General features: G+C 37.2%; 1 protein-coding gene across 1 annotated transcript in view; it reads left to right on the top strand.

Annotated features, from left to right (window-relative positions):
• LOC106172281 (carbonic anhydrase-related protein 10) overlaps nucleotides 1–13363 on the top strand; it is a 28370-nt gene that overhangs the window by 12039 nt on the left and 2968 nt on the right. Inside the window, exons 3-9 of the mRNA XM_013552919.2 lie at nucleotides 840–976; nucleotides 4691–4885; nucleotides 5430–5525; nucleotides 8755–8821; nucleotides 10591–10745; nucleotides 11416–11544; nucleotides 13087–13126. Coding sequence (XP_013408373.2) covers nucleotides 840–976; nucleotides 4691–4885; nucleotides 5430–5525; nucleotides 8755–8821; nucleotides 10591–10745; nucleotides 11416–11544; nucleotides 13087–13126 — 819 coding nt within the window. The remainder of the gene's footprint in view (nucleotides 1–839; nucleotides 977–4690; nucleotides 4886–5429; nucleotides 5526–8754; nucleotides 8822–10590; nucleotides 10746–11415; nucleotides 11545–13086; nucleotides 13127–13363) is intronic.

Genomic DNA, 13363 nt, shown 5'->3' with positions numbered 1-13363 from the left:
AATTGAAAGTCATTGCGACGATTATACATGTACTTATTGGAGTACTTTAATGACCTTCTTTATACTCTTCACACATGGTGATACGTTAAAGGGATAACAGCTATTCTTCTGAGATTCATATTTCACAATAAATGCAAATAAATTATAAACAACACAGAAATATAATAAATTCCATTTTACCGCCAAAACAGCGGTTATCGCCATTCTGGAATCTGTGTTTGCCAACAGACCGCGTAGACCTTCATAGATGGCTATACCTCCGTAATAATCTCTTAAGAATTTATAACAGAAACAAAACTTTTAAGGAAAAAATCATGAACTAACTTTGATTTCAGAATTAATTCATTAACCCTTGGTAAGTAAAGGAAATCGGCGTTTTCCCCAGGAAAGTCCCTTTTTGGCCGAAACGAACAGTTGTTATCCCTATATTTCATACCATCGACAGTGATCACATACGCAGAAAATAACTACAACAAATTTATGTTGCAATCGCCTTACAAAGCAAGCAAGAAACTATCTTGATTAATCGAAAAGAAAAAATGAATTAATCGGCATCCTTTTTTGAAAGTGTCTATTTTAACGGGTGTCCCTTTGATTCGGAAATACACGTGTATATTACCAATCAATGCATTTCAAGATGTCAGTATTACATGATATCGATATATTTTGCTTGAAATATTATTTAATCTACGTGAAAGTTGTTCTGATATGTCACGATAACAAAAATAATTGCTTTTTAGCGGATTTTTATACTATATCCCAGTTTGATGGAATGGAATGGAATTTGAAACTGTGGAGATATATTCAACTCTTAAGAATGTCCTGTTTCCTCATTCCAGGGCCAGATTATTGGGGTTTAGCTTACCGAGAGTGGTACATTTGCAGCAAGGGAAAGCACCAATCGCCTATAAACATCGAGCCGAAGACGTTATTGTTTGATCCTAACCTGAAACACGTCCACATAGATAAGCACAGGGTGAGTGACCTGGTTTTCATCTGTTCAAAAATTCTAATATACATATGGAAACATAAATATTGGTTGCTTTATCACTGTCTTCTGTTAGACGCTTGAAACTAAAATGAAAGTGTTCAGGTTCAGGGAACGCGAGTGCATATAAGCCGATTGAACGTGCACGCACGCCCATACACGTGTCGTGCATTTATAAGTGCAGTTGTCATAATCTGCCTTTGTAAACTATTTCATGTCATTGTCATATAAAGTTAATTTGCAAACGGAAAAAAACACATCTTTGTTCGAAAATGGAAGAGAAATGTTTCTAAAGACGAATTTTTATTTGTACGTTCTATTCAGTATATCTCTGCTCGAAAAAGGAAGAGAAACGTTCCTAAAGACGAGTTTTATGTGCATTTCTATTCAGTGGCACCGTGTTGAGGACCAGATCAATGCGTCTCATCTGGAGAGCTTCTTTCAGTGTTTAGTTATTAATACAATCCAATTCATTAAAGCAGGCAATCCATATGCGCTCCTGGGTGTGTACAGCTTCACTCTGTACAGCCGCCAGATAGACAAGTTTACTTCTCCGTAAATATTTGCAGATGACTAACATGAAGTTTGGTAAAAGTTCTATAACTAATAACCAATAATACTAAGTGCTGGTCTTTTGAACGAATCATGATATATTCGTTTCGTTTTGGGTTCTTTTTTGTTTTCAAAATGGTGCGCAACTGTAATAGAGTGTAGTTTCATTCGTGATATTAGAATTTTGGTAACCAAACAAACTGGAGAAAATATGAAAATTTAAGAGAATAGATGTGCGGTTTGAGAGGCCGATCCATACGCGTCTGTCACATATAGCATGGCCGCCAAATGGGTCTATCATTTCCCATCGCTCGGCAGCCCTTAAGCTGCGAGCTTTCAGATACTTTAGCAATCAATGAACAAAACTTAAACAAGGTGTCATCGTCCGCAGAAATGGGATAGGCAACAGTGCGCGCACTTAGGATGGCAATTGAATTAGACCTGCGGCAGTATTAAAAGAATGTTTCATATCTTGTCAATTATCCACTGTACGACCACTTAGCCGCAGGCAGATAGACATGGGACAGCCCGCTCAGTGAGCCAACTTATTGGTCAACCCTGCTCTCTGACCACAGGGTCCCTTAGTAGTCTGTTACAAAATCATCGTATACTAATTTCGAAGCCCCTGATACCAGGGGGTTGGTGAACCTCAGACAACTGCCAGTAAGTGTGTATGTGGACGACCGTTTATGTCCCAACAACCATATAAAAACCATCGTCATCTATTTTGGAACAGACCAGTTCCCTATACTCCCCTTCTCTATTGTTCCTTGCAACATATTGCAACATATTTTGAGTTTATACATTCAGAATAAATTCTCTTTACTTCCAGGGTTTCTAGTATCTTTTTTAATTACTAGTCTCTCTATGGATCTTCTGAGAATTCCTTGGAATTAACCGCGAATCAATAATAATGATTACAGTATTCAGTACGAAGTTTTGGGGCAGCAGTCTTCTAAAGAGATGTCAACAATGAGAGGGAAATTGAAAGGCTGTCAAATTGGAGTAGATTAAAAGGGGAGCGGATTTAGTCAACTCAATATAAAATATAATCTCCAGATTCACGTTATCTTGAGATATTCTGTTGATAATAATGGTATTCTGGAAACGTGCACCCGACACAGAGCAAATGGCAGATTGGAGAAGTTAAATGTACTAAAAACACTTGTTCGTGATATTTTAGTGTTTTTTATTTGCAAGTATTTTAACATCATTAGTTTTTCTTGGAAAGGATGGGGAACGGTTTCTTGGAAGGAAGGGGGTAATGTTTCAGTTCACGGCATTCCACGTCAAGTAAGCTGTATATCTGTAGAACCTGGGATCTAACCACAGTCGGCACTTTTCTCAATTCATTCAGGAAATTACTTTCACGTACTGTAAAGGTCTCGAATAATCACATATAAACACTAATTTCCATTAATAAACGCACAGGTCATGGTTAGGAACATATAAGGATTGATCATCGGAAATTACTTAAAATGGACAGGCATAGACAAATAGTCCTGATTGCAGTTTAGCATACAATCTGTCGACATTAATTGGCCATAACAATGCCCAATATTACCCTAAATTGACTTTCAGATGAATAATAAATATGTGTACCAGTCCCATAAAACTCCTTACACGCCAAGTGATTATAACATTTGTTCACTTGTTATTCGAATACAATTTGGTTGATGACTGTATTGCGTTACGGCGCCTAATCAGTACATTGAATGAACGAGCGTATGCGATGAAACTGGTTCAATTGATTATTTTTAGTATTTTCCTATCTTTTTATCAGTCTAAAATAGCAATATATCTAAGGCACAGTCTAAGTGCGTTTTTCTAGACTAAAATGTATTCTAATCACAACAATCCATATGAACTATATTAAGTAACAGATTAACGGCTATTCCAATCTGTTTTTATCAAAATAATATTACTGGCATTCAACAGGTCCACTGCTGCTATCGAATATAACTGCAAGTAAGAGGACTTATACTGCTATCATTTGGTATCTATCACTTAAATATTAAATATTGGAAATCAATATGTAAGACTTAACGAACCCTACAGATTTCTACAGTGACGATGTTATGCGCCAGTTTTGCCTAGTTGATTTCACATCGCAAGGTTCACAGACTACCTGGGCCCCGTAACTCGATAGCATCGCGCATTGCGACCGAGCGCAAGCGTCTCGATTCCATAATTCTCCCATACTCGCCCCATATAATACATTGTAGCCTCTATGTGATATCGCTATTCGCAAAACGCGATGCTTTCGAGTTACGGGGCTTTGGACAACATGCTGTTAACAGAACGACCCTCACCACATCAACGCGCAGTCAATACCATCTATCTTGATGCAGAAAAATGCAAACAACTCTAAAAGACTTCATATTGTCATCAATATACCACGAAGAGAGAAATCCAATCGCTCACTGTCTGCTTAAATTGCCACTTCCCAATAACTTTATTGTCCCTCTTTTCTGAAGTGACTGCTCATCGCCGCCCATTAGACTGAGGTCCAGGTAGATGGACTATCGATGACCAATTTAAATGTTAAAACAGGTGTTCATGCCAGCCTGTAAGACCACGATATTAATAAAGAGTGCACCCTCATGTCCATGGCTTTTTTGACAGATAAGAAGTTAATACTGCTTCAAAAAGAGCAAGTTTCAGTTGAAAAAAAGATTAGTGAACAGAACTGTTAAGTTATAGTGTCACCATTTCATTTCTATGGTTACATACTGTACAAGTATGAGAAGCAACCCGAGGAGTTCACAGAGAAGTGCGTTAGTGCATCATTAAACCAATATGAATATACATCATAAATCACTTTGACATGTGCTGTATGTTTGATGCCTTCACATTAAAAAGATATCATAAATTTATGACAGAAAGTTAAGAATAGATATGGAAAATGCAGAATTTCTATAGGTACGAAGAAGGGTAAAAATATTGTAAAACGGTTGCTCTTTTTAAAATGGCAAGTGTTGCATCAAGAAATCATCAGTATGGTGGTTGAAAAGGGCAGGTCACTCTTCCAACTGGTCACTATCTACCGACCATGGTGTCTGCGAGCCATCAGCTGGAGTGATGCAGCAACATGTATTACACTCGGTTCAATTGAAATCAGTTTTAGGCGATTTTCCTTTTTTAATTCAGGTCCACGGTTATTTGACCAATACTGGCCACGACGTGACGTTCTACGTTGACCAGAGCTCCAGCCCTAAAATTATCAACATCACCGGCGGCCCGTTCTCCTACACATACAGGGTGACAGAAATCCACTTACACTTCGGCAGCATAGACAACTGGGGATCCGAACATTCCGTCGATGGCTATAAATACCCGGCAGAAGTATGAAGATGTATAATTAGCTCCGCCAAGGAGGTTATGTTTTCACCCCTGTTTGTCTGTTTGTTTGTCTGTCATCAACATAACTAAAAAAGTTATGGACCAATTTTGATGAAATTTTCAGGAACTGTCAGAAGTGGGCCAAGGAAGAGATAATTAGTTTTTGGTGGTGATCCGGATCAATAATCAATCAATAATCAATAATAATCAAAAATTGCTGCCTTGGCGGAGGTCTGCGCTCTCGAAGTGCTTTTCTAGTTTAGAGATATATTCGAAGTCATATTTTTGAAACGCATTAAGAGACCTAAACGTGTGCACCTTATGTTAAAATCAACGTTAACGTTGCAAAGATACGTTTGTTAAGTATTCAAAACCTTATGTAATGAAATATAAAGACATAATGAATCTCACCGTCAGCTACGGATGAAGACAGCTGTGACAAAAGGCAGTAATATTGCCCTGGAATACTTTACATGCTTTCAAATAAATTGCTCACGTACTTAGCCGATGAGAGCATTCTCTTGAAACTTAATACATTTTCTTTCAGATCCAGATTCTTGGCTATAACAGCGACTTATACAGCAACATGAGTGAAGCAGAGACGTCTCCTGCAGGATTAGCCATCGTGTCACTGCTAGCTAAAGTAAGTAGACCTACTTGGTATCAACTTGTTAAAACAATTAAGTTGAAAGTGGATTGAGTTTGAACAACATCCACAATCCTCCCTCGGTCCACGATGCCGTTTGTTTGAATTATTTACATTGCTTTTTCTATTCTGATATGCGTCGGCGATAATTGCCTTTAAAACCCATTTTGTACAAGGTTAGCTAGTGGCAAGTGCTCTTAAGAGGATGGTGATCAGTGTTTGTTCTCTTATCAATGTTTCATATTCTCCCGTACAACATCTACCCCAAATTAATGTGGCGCTGTACCAGAGCGCTTAACACCCACAGTTATATGGTGGAACAAGAAAAAGATACAAGATGCATCAAATATGTTAAAACGTACACTGAAAGAGAGTAAATGAAAAGGAATAATGAAATCTGCATGCACATGAATAAATTCTAGAACAACAGCATACAAATTTGCTGTAAAAACGATAATTAAAAGCGAGACATGGTGGCTAAAGAAGTGGGATTTTACAATGGAGTGGGATAATAAAAAAAACATATTTTAGATTGTTTTGAAAATGTCAAGGAGAATTGGAAAGCATCCACAGGAAAATGCGATCTTCTGCAACACTGACAGCGTCAAATAAGTATTAAAATACTTAGAAAAGCGTAGGGGTACCTAGTGTTTTGTAAAAAGTGAAAGTTATTACCATTAGAGACTGGCACGATATGGTGTTAAAAACAGGAGTAAATAAGACAAAGATTGGCGCCATTACTAGAAAGTTTGAAAGGGGCGTGAAAGTATAACTAGTGCGATGATCCACATAAGCTTGTATAAAGGGATTGTCGTCTCTGGGTGTTTTCTACCACATGCAGAACGCAGCTGGGAGGTACCCAGTATATCTATAAGTGTTGAATAAAACAAAAGTTTATAGTCTTATCGTGCCATTCAAAAAAAGAAAAAAAATAAAAAAAAAAAAAAACTACTGAATTCTGAAAAAACAATTCTGCACGGATAGTTTTGTAACAGGGGAATTCAAATGACGCAGAGTCGTGCGTGAGAGTAACCCAACTCCATGTAACTGTTCGCGGTAAGTAATGTAACATTTATTTAGCTGACATAGTTGTCATGACCAGGGCTGGGACGACACGGCAGGGTATTGTGAATGTCTTTTAAAATAGAGTCTTTATATATTGTTAAAAGAATGCCAAATCTTAGTTAAGGGAATTGGGTTTCGGAAAGATGTGCACGATATGTATTGTCCTCACGAAAATGCCTCCACAAATGCAAGATGTTGTTGTCTGATAAAAGGCATCTCAAACAATTCGCCTGAAGTAATTTCGAATTTTCAAGAATAAACAAGATGCTCCAGGTAGCAGGTTAGATGTACTGTTGTTCACGCCACTGCTGGGTGGATCCTTATAGGGGGCTTCACCGAGGGTGAATAGATTTTGTGCCATCATGAAAATCTTTGCTGTGCGAGAACAATTTCTGTCCATCTTTAATGCATAACACCTACCAGATCATCACAGCGATATGGAGTTAATGCAGTATACGCATTCTGTCTTAAGAAATGAAGATGAGTCTTAGATGACGCCCTAGACGGCCCTTATCTACAGCCGCATACGAACCACTCGAATGATGAATGTAATTTCATAACCTAGTGATAAATTACCGAGAAGATAACCAACGATATGGTATAATTGCCTCTGTTTCCTAGAAGATTACTATAATGTACATAATAACGTTAAGGGCCTTTACTTTGATGGTGATAACAAATCTTCAGCGCCGTGCTTGTGTTTCAAATATTTCAAGCCTAACGGCGAATTGGGCAATATTTTTACGGCTTGCTCACTTGAGAAAAGTAAACATGAAATATGGTCATTTTCAGGCAGTGCAATTAAGTCTCGTCTATATCTGGCAAAATCCTCACTTAAGCGTATATCTGTGTAAAATCGGTAGCCCTTTTCAAATAAACTACTTATTTCTCACAGGGACAGTGTTGCTGCATACATTTGGGGCATAAACAATGTCAAATATTCTAGCCAAAAAAGCAGAGTGAATTGGATGGCATTCCGACACTCGCCCGTTTATCACTTGCCTACTCCGAATGACCCATGATGGGTATGGTACATGTATAAAAATTTCTTTTAAATATTATGCAGAATGGCTTTGAGGATAAGAAGAGCTCACTTTTGAGATATTGCACCTCTTTATTTCAGTCAATCTAAATGAAACTTTTGTATGTAATTTCGGTACTTGTGTTGTTACAGCGTCGATAATTCCTTTTGGCAAAAACTTTGCAAAACGATTTTATATTCCAGAATTTAAAGTAGTGACGCAAGTAGATATAGAAAGCCAAGATACGCAGAAAAACGGATTTTTTAAAAAGTCAAATACATCAAAATATACAGCAATGCGTTTGTTGCATGTAACTTCAGTAGTGAAGAAGAGGTGACAGAAGGCCTTCAAACAGACATTTATTGATAGAAATATTTTCCCTCTCTGTAAAAACACCCTTAGCCTACCGTGCGAGCACCGGAAACGTCTCTGGCATGTAATTTGCCAAATATGAATCAATCAGGCAGTGGGTTTCGACAACTTCGGGTTCCTTATCTTTCAAAAGACATGACCACGTTTCCTTTGCTGATTAATGCGACGAAGCATCTAGTTCCAGTGAACGTTTTATCTTCAAAACCTATCAGGTAAACCAATGATTAATGTCGCTAAAGATTTCTTTCATCTGGCTCTCTAGGGACGCAGCGAATTGTCTTAAAATCTAGTGAGCCTTAAACGGTCTCATTATTCCGTGTTTGCCATCTCTCTCGGGCTTTGAACAAAACGTATGTTGTTGTTCAGAAGCCATTAGAGAGAACGCCTGATCGTCTGCCGCTATAGTTCTTACTGTAGGAAAACATGCGATTCTACAAACTAATTTTGGATGGTAGTTTTGTGATATACCTCATGCCTTGCGATACCTTGGAATATGGATTAGTACTTTTAGGCTTTGGAACAGCAAATAATGTATCAATAACTAGTTGTGCTATATAAATATATTCACTTAACCGCCCAAAAGACCTTTTGTCTAATTTGTCAAAATAAAGATAACTTTCTAAGATATGATATGTCGCTACGTATTCATGGTCTAGAGTTTTATCTGCGTTTCAAAGGTTCCAATTCTTGTGGAGTATTTGCTACTGTAGCTTTTTAAAAGGTTTTCAATAATTGATCAAATTGTATCAATATTCGGTATATTCCAGGTGGACCGAACTGGCAACAAAGAGTTCGAGAAGTTGTTAAAGGACATCCGAGGCATAACGTACAAAGGTAGGTCAGACCAACTGCTGCTGGGACTGCACCGTTCGGTGCCGGTGGTGAAGATTTACACGTACAGCCAAACTCGACAGTGATCACCCGGTTTGCTGATTAAAAACGGGGTGGATGCTAGAGGCACAACTGTAAAATGTCTGCAAAGTTGCAAACCTGTTGCAATTTAACTCTATTGCATTCACGGTGTTTCAGAGTTCAAACAGTACATACATTTTTAACTCTACAGACTAGAAGACAACCCAAAACACTAGTAGATTATAAACCTGGCTTGTGAGGTTCCCCATGCTGATATTGTCTTAAAATATGCTTTTATTGTTTTCCCAAAAATGGATATAAGTAATAGTATTTCTTTTAACATGGTATGCGGCTGTAATATGTACAGTATATACATTTGCATGTGCACTTAATGTATATATGCAAGGTCTTGTTAGGTACATGTAGGAAATAACTTGTATGTACGTGGAAACATAACATTTAACAGTCGTTACTCATGAGAAATACTACGGCAAACTACCAACACGTGGCAGAGACGATGAAAAATGATACTTCAGTAATCTATACTCCACAGTGTCATCATGAGGTTGGTAATTACTAATGACAATATTTGTACGAGTCTCACTTAATTTTTAGATTCATCTTTCATATTATATTAATTGTACTTTATTACATTGTTATGACATTGGTCGATATTACTACCCTTAGCAAAGTATCAGGCCTGCCGCAAACTCTCGAAAATTTGCTGCAAATCTGCTACAAATTTGCAAGAACATAAATATTTTCTTGCAAACTTACTGCAAACTTAAGATGTTCTTGCAAATTTGCTGCATATTTGCTAGAACATAAAGACTTTATTGCAGTCTGGCTGCAAAATTAAAATGTTATTGCAAATTTGGAATATTGCAATATTGCAGCAAACTTCATTTTTCGGTCTGCAAATGGTAGTGGAATATTGTCATCTATGATGAGAAGATATAGGCCTACTCAGTGACGTAAAAACTATCAGTAACGAATAGTGAATTCTCATTTTCATAATTGTAAAATGCCGTTTTATATTCTTCACTATTTATGACATGATCTCTGCATGACGTTCTGTGAAATTTTCTCTAAATTATTGAAGTACACGCTATCTAGTCTCGTTTAAATACCGTTAAGAGACAACGAACAGTTGTCTTCTGCATCATTATAACCCATGATGGCATTTTTTCATGCAAGCAACCTGGAAAGGGACTATATAACACATTTCTGAATGAAAATTCTATTTTCTCAGTTGATGAATAGAGTTTCTAGGATAATAAGTACTTTGAGGCGTGTGTAGGTCTATAGGGACTGGGTATAAGAGGAGTGTAGCCTGAAAGTAAACATTTTCTGTAAGTGTTCAATTGGAATTGGTTTCATTTGACTTTGGAATTAAGCTGTGTTCAATGATTAATGGAGGTAGCTTTAACCTCGGCTTCCATCCACACAGCTACATTTGTTTTTCTCATCTCTTGATATTTTCTGAATATTTTTGAGCGAGACGTTCTCAAATGGCAGGACGAAATCAGAGCGTGGCATTTTACTTATTAATTGCACAACCCATTGTTTATTGGGTGGGATATTTAACCCAGTAGAATTTTTTTATCGAAGTAAAAACCAAAATGCGAGGCAATATAGGCAATGTTAGTCTTCTCAGTGATAAAAGACCGATTTACAGTATGATAAAGTAACGATTATTCATAGCACCAAGAAAAAGTTGCTTAATTAATCTGCCAACCTTTACTTTTCAGGAGACAAAGTAAAAGTTAGTCATCTGTCTATTCATGAACTTTTACCGCCAACCCAGAGTTTCATGACGTACGACGGATCGCTCACGTGGCCTGGCTGTTACGAAACAGTCACGTGGGTAATCATGAACAAGCCCATGTATATGACACGTGATCAGGTAAATGCAATGAGTCTCTATAATTATACACTGTAGGATAATATGACAGGGACAGGGGGGAGGTGGGAGGAACCCCTTTCTTTCTTGAATACCAGAAATGAGTCGTGAATTTTGAGACATCAACGAAGACAATAAATAGGCATAAGCATGACAAGTTTATTACATATGTCTTATTATCTTACACTATGCACGATCATCATTTTTTCGTTTTTTTCTGTGACTTTAGCATGTATGTAATGAAACTTTGTCATATGGCATGTGAAAACTTGCTAAACGTCTAATGCCAATTTAACATTTATCAATATGACCATACATGCGCAGGTATAATGCCATTGGACAAGTAAACAAAACCTTTATTCGCTTATAAGAGCAAATGGACAATATGAAGGCGCATTGCAATTTTATTCCACACAGCACTCTAGTTTATTTTATTTTATTTTTATTTTATTTGAACTTTATTTAAAGAGGTTAAACATATTAAGCGTAAGCTTATCTTCCACATGGCCCTCTGTTACTAGTCATTCAACAGTACTGGGTTTGTTCCCTGCTTCATACTTTCTATGCTGAGTGCTAAGCAAGGAGACAGTAGGTACCATTTTTATGATGGTCTTTAGTAAAGCATAGTGATGGACAAGTTATAGCAGAATAACGTCTTGCATTTTTTTTTCAGATAAGTAGTCTACGAGATGTCAAGAGCAACCTGAAGGAAAAGGCAAAGGTCCCCATGGTGGACAACGTGCGCCCCACAGTCTCCCAGAACCACAGAGTAGTTAGAACCAATATCAATTTCGCTCAACCGGTAAGAAGGGGAGAACACTGTGAATAGCTTGTGTTTATTGTAAAAAGTTACCGTACCGTCTGCTTCGTCAAAGGGGGGGGGGGGGGGGGGGGGGGGGGTATGCGGTGCGCACCCTTCTTCCAAAATTATGATATATAACCTCCTACTTAAAAAGTGTCAACTTTACTGTATTTATAAACACTGCTACAAGGGTACCCATATTTTATTTTACTGTTGCGTAACGACTAAACAACCGATTGTGTTGTAAATTGAGGATGTGAGAAGTAGAACTTTGAGCTATCTAGCGAAAATGTGTGGGGTGCAATTGGAGAAGGATTTTTCAAACAAAAATGAACTCATACTATCTTTGCACTGTATGTGGAACGCCATCTCTCCGCAGACGTTACAAAACTCTTGGACTACAAGCTCATACGCGTCAGGTGCGTCCTCCAATCTAGAAAATACCGTACAAAATACCAAAATGTGACTGAATTTGCTACTATGGTTAGCTTATTCATTGATTGTACACTTAAAAAATTTTGTGAGAAAGCAATCTTCCTAGAAGTTGTGTAAAAAAGCATTGGTTTATGTCTTCTTTTTCTGCGCATTGCAGTTAGGGGTGACATTTTCTTGGTATGGGCAAGAAGTTACAACTTCTTGGTATGGGTGTATAGCTGAGAGTGCACCCCCCTCCACCAGTTAGTCCATGCAGCCAATAATTTCACGAAAACGTTCACGACATCTTTCATGTCGCATTTTAAGAGGGGCGTCAGATTTTTGTCTAGTGATACATGTGCAGTATTTTCTTGCATTTCTCACTTGTAACATCTATGATTTTTGTTATCTGTTTTGCGACCATTTCATAAAACAAAACAGATAACAAAAAAATCATATCCAAGTAAAACTAAGGAGCATACACTATTTGTATGTAAATGCTTGGTGCCAATGTCACCTTGGTACATTGGACTGGACAGAAAAGTGTGCTTTTTTATTTTACGAAGAGAGTAAGCAAAACCCCAAAATAAATAAATAAATAAATAAATAAATAAAAAGAAAAAAAGGTGGTCGATTCCTCGAGGAAAGGATGAGTATGGTTTGAATAGAATGTTATGTTGAGTATTCTTAATTTTAAAAATCTTTATCGCTTAGTAACCGGAGTTTTGTAACTAAACCAATATGTCAAAGTTTTTTCTCTCACTATGCGGTATTTGTAAACATATGGTTTGCCTTTATTCTTTCAGGAATGCTTTACCGGTTTTGCAGAAATAGCTTTAGACTGAAACTGAAAAGTTCAGCAATTTGCCCTTTATTTCTAATAAGCCCAAAATTGTTGAGAAAATTGGGCTCTTTAAACCTGTTTTCAAACTCTTAATTTTCCATTTTATGGTGATGGGTGATATTTATCAGTTTCCATCTCTATTACCATTATGACACACACACAAACAAAAAAAAAACTCTATAAACTCGAGTACGTCGTGGTATTTATGGATTTAAGTTAAACATGTAAGAACGTATTCTCGCATTATTGGAGAGTTTGTTTACAAGTTTTCTTCTTTATTTCAGGGGAAAGGTTGCAACATGGAACGAAATCTTAAATTTAAAGGTAAATTGTGCTCCTCTTTGAAAAAAAACCGCACTGTGAAGTTGTATTGTCAATCAAACGAATACCTTAGATCGTTATAACTCGTGAGAGTATCAGTGACAAATATTTCATAGTAAGCCCCACTGACGTTTCACCATTTTTTTAGTTAAAACGTTTTTTTGCTATTATTGGGATAACTAACAAATATCAATACAAAGAGAATCGATATTCTTTGTTGCCTTCTTTCTTGTTGTGAAT

The sequence above is a fragment of the Lingula anatina genome, chromosome 3 (genome assembly GCF_051362555.1).
Source record: "Lingula anatina isolate TDL-2025a chromosome 3, LinAna3.0, whole genome shotgun sequence".
In the NCBI taxonomy this organism is placed as follows: domain Eukaryota; kingdom Metazoa; phylum Brachiopoda; class Lingulata; order Lingulida; family Lingulidae; genus Lingula; species Lingula anatina.
This window is presented reverse-complemented; position numbering and strand designations above follow the sequence as displayed.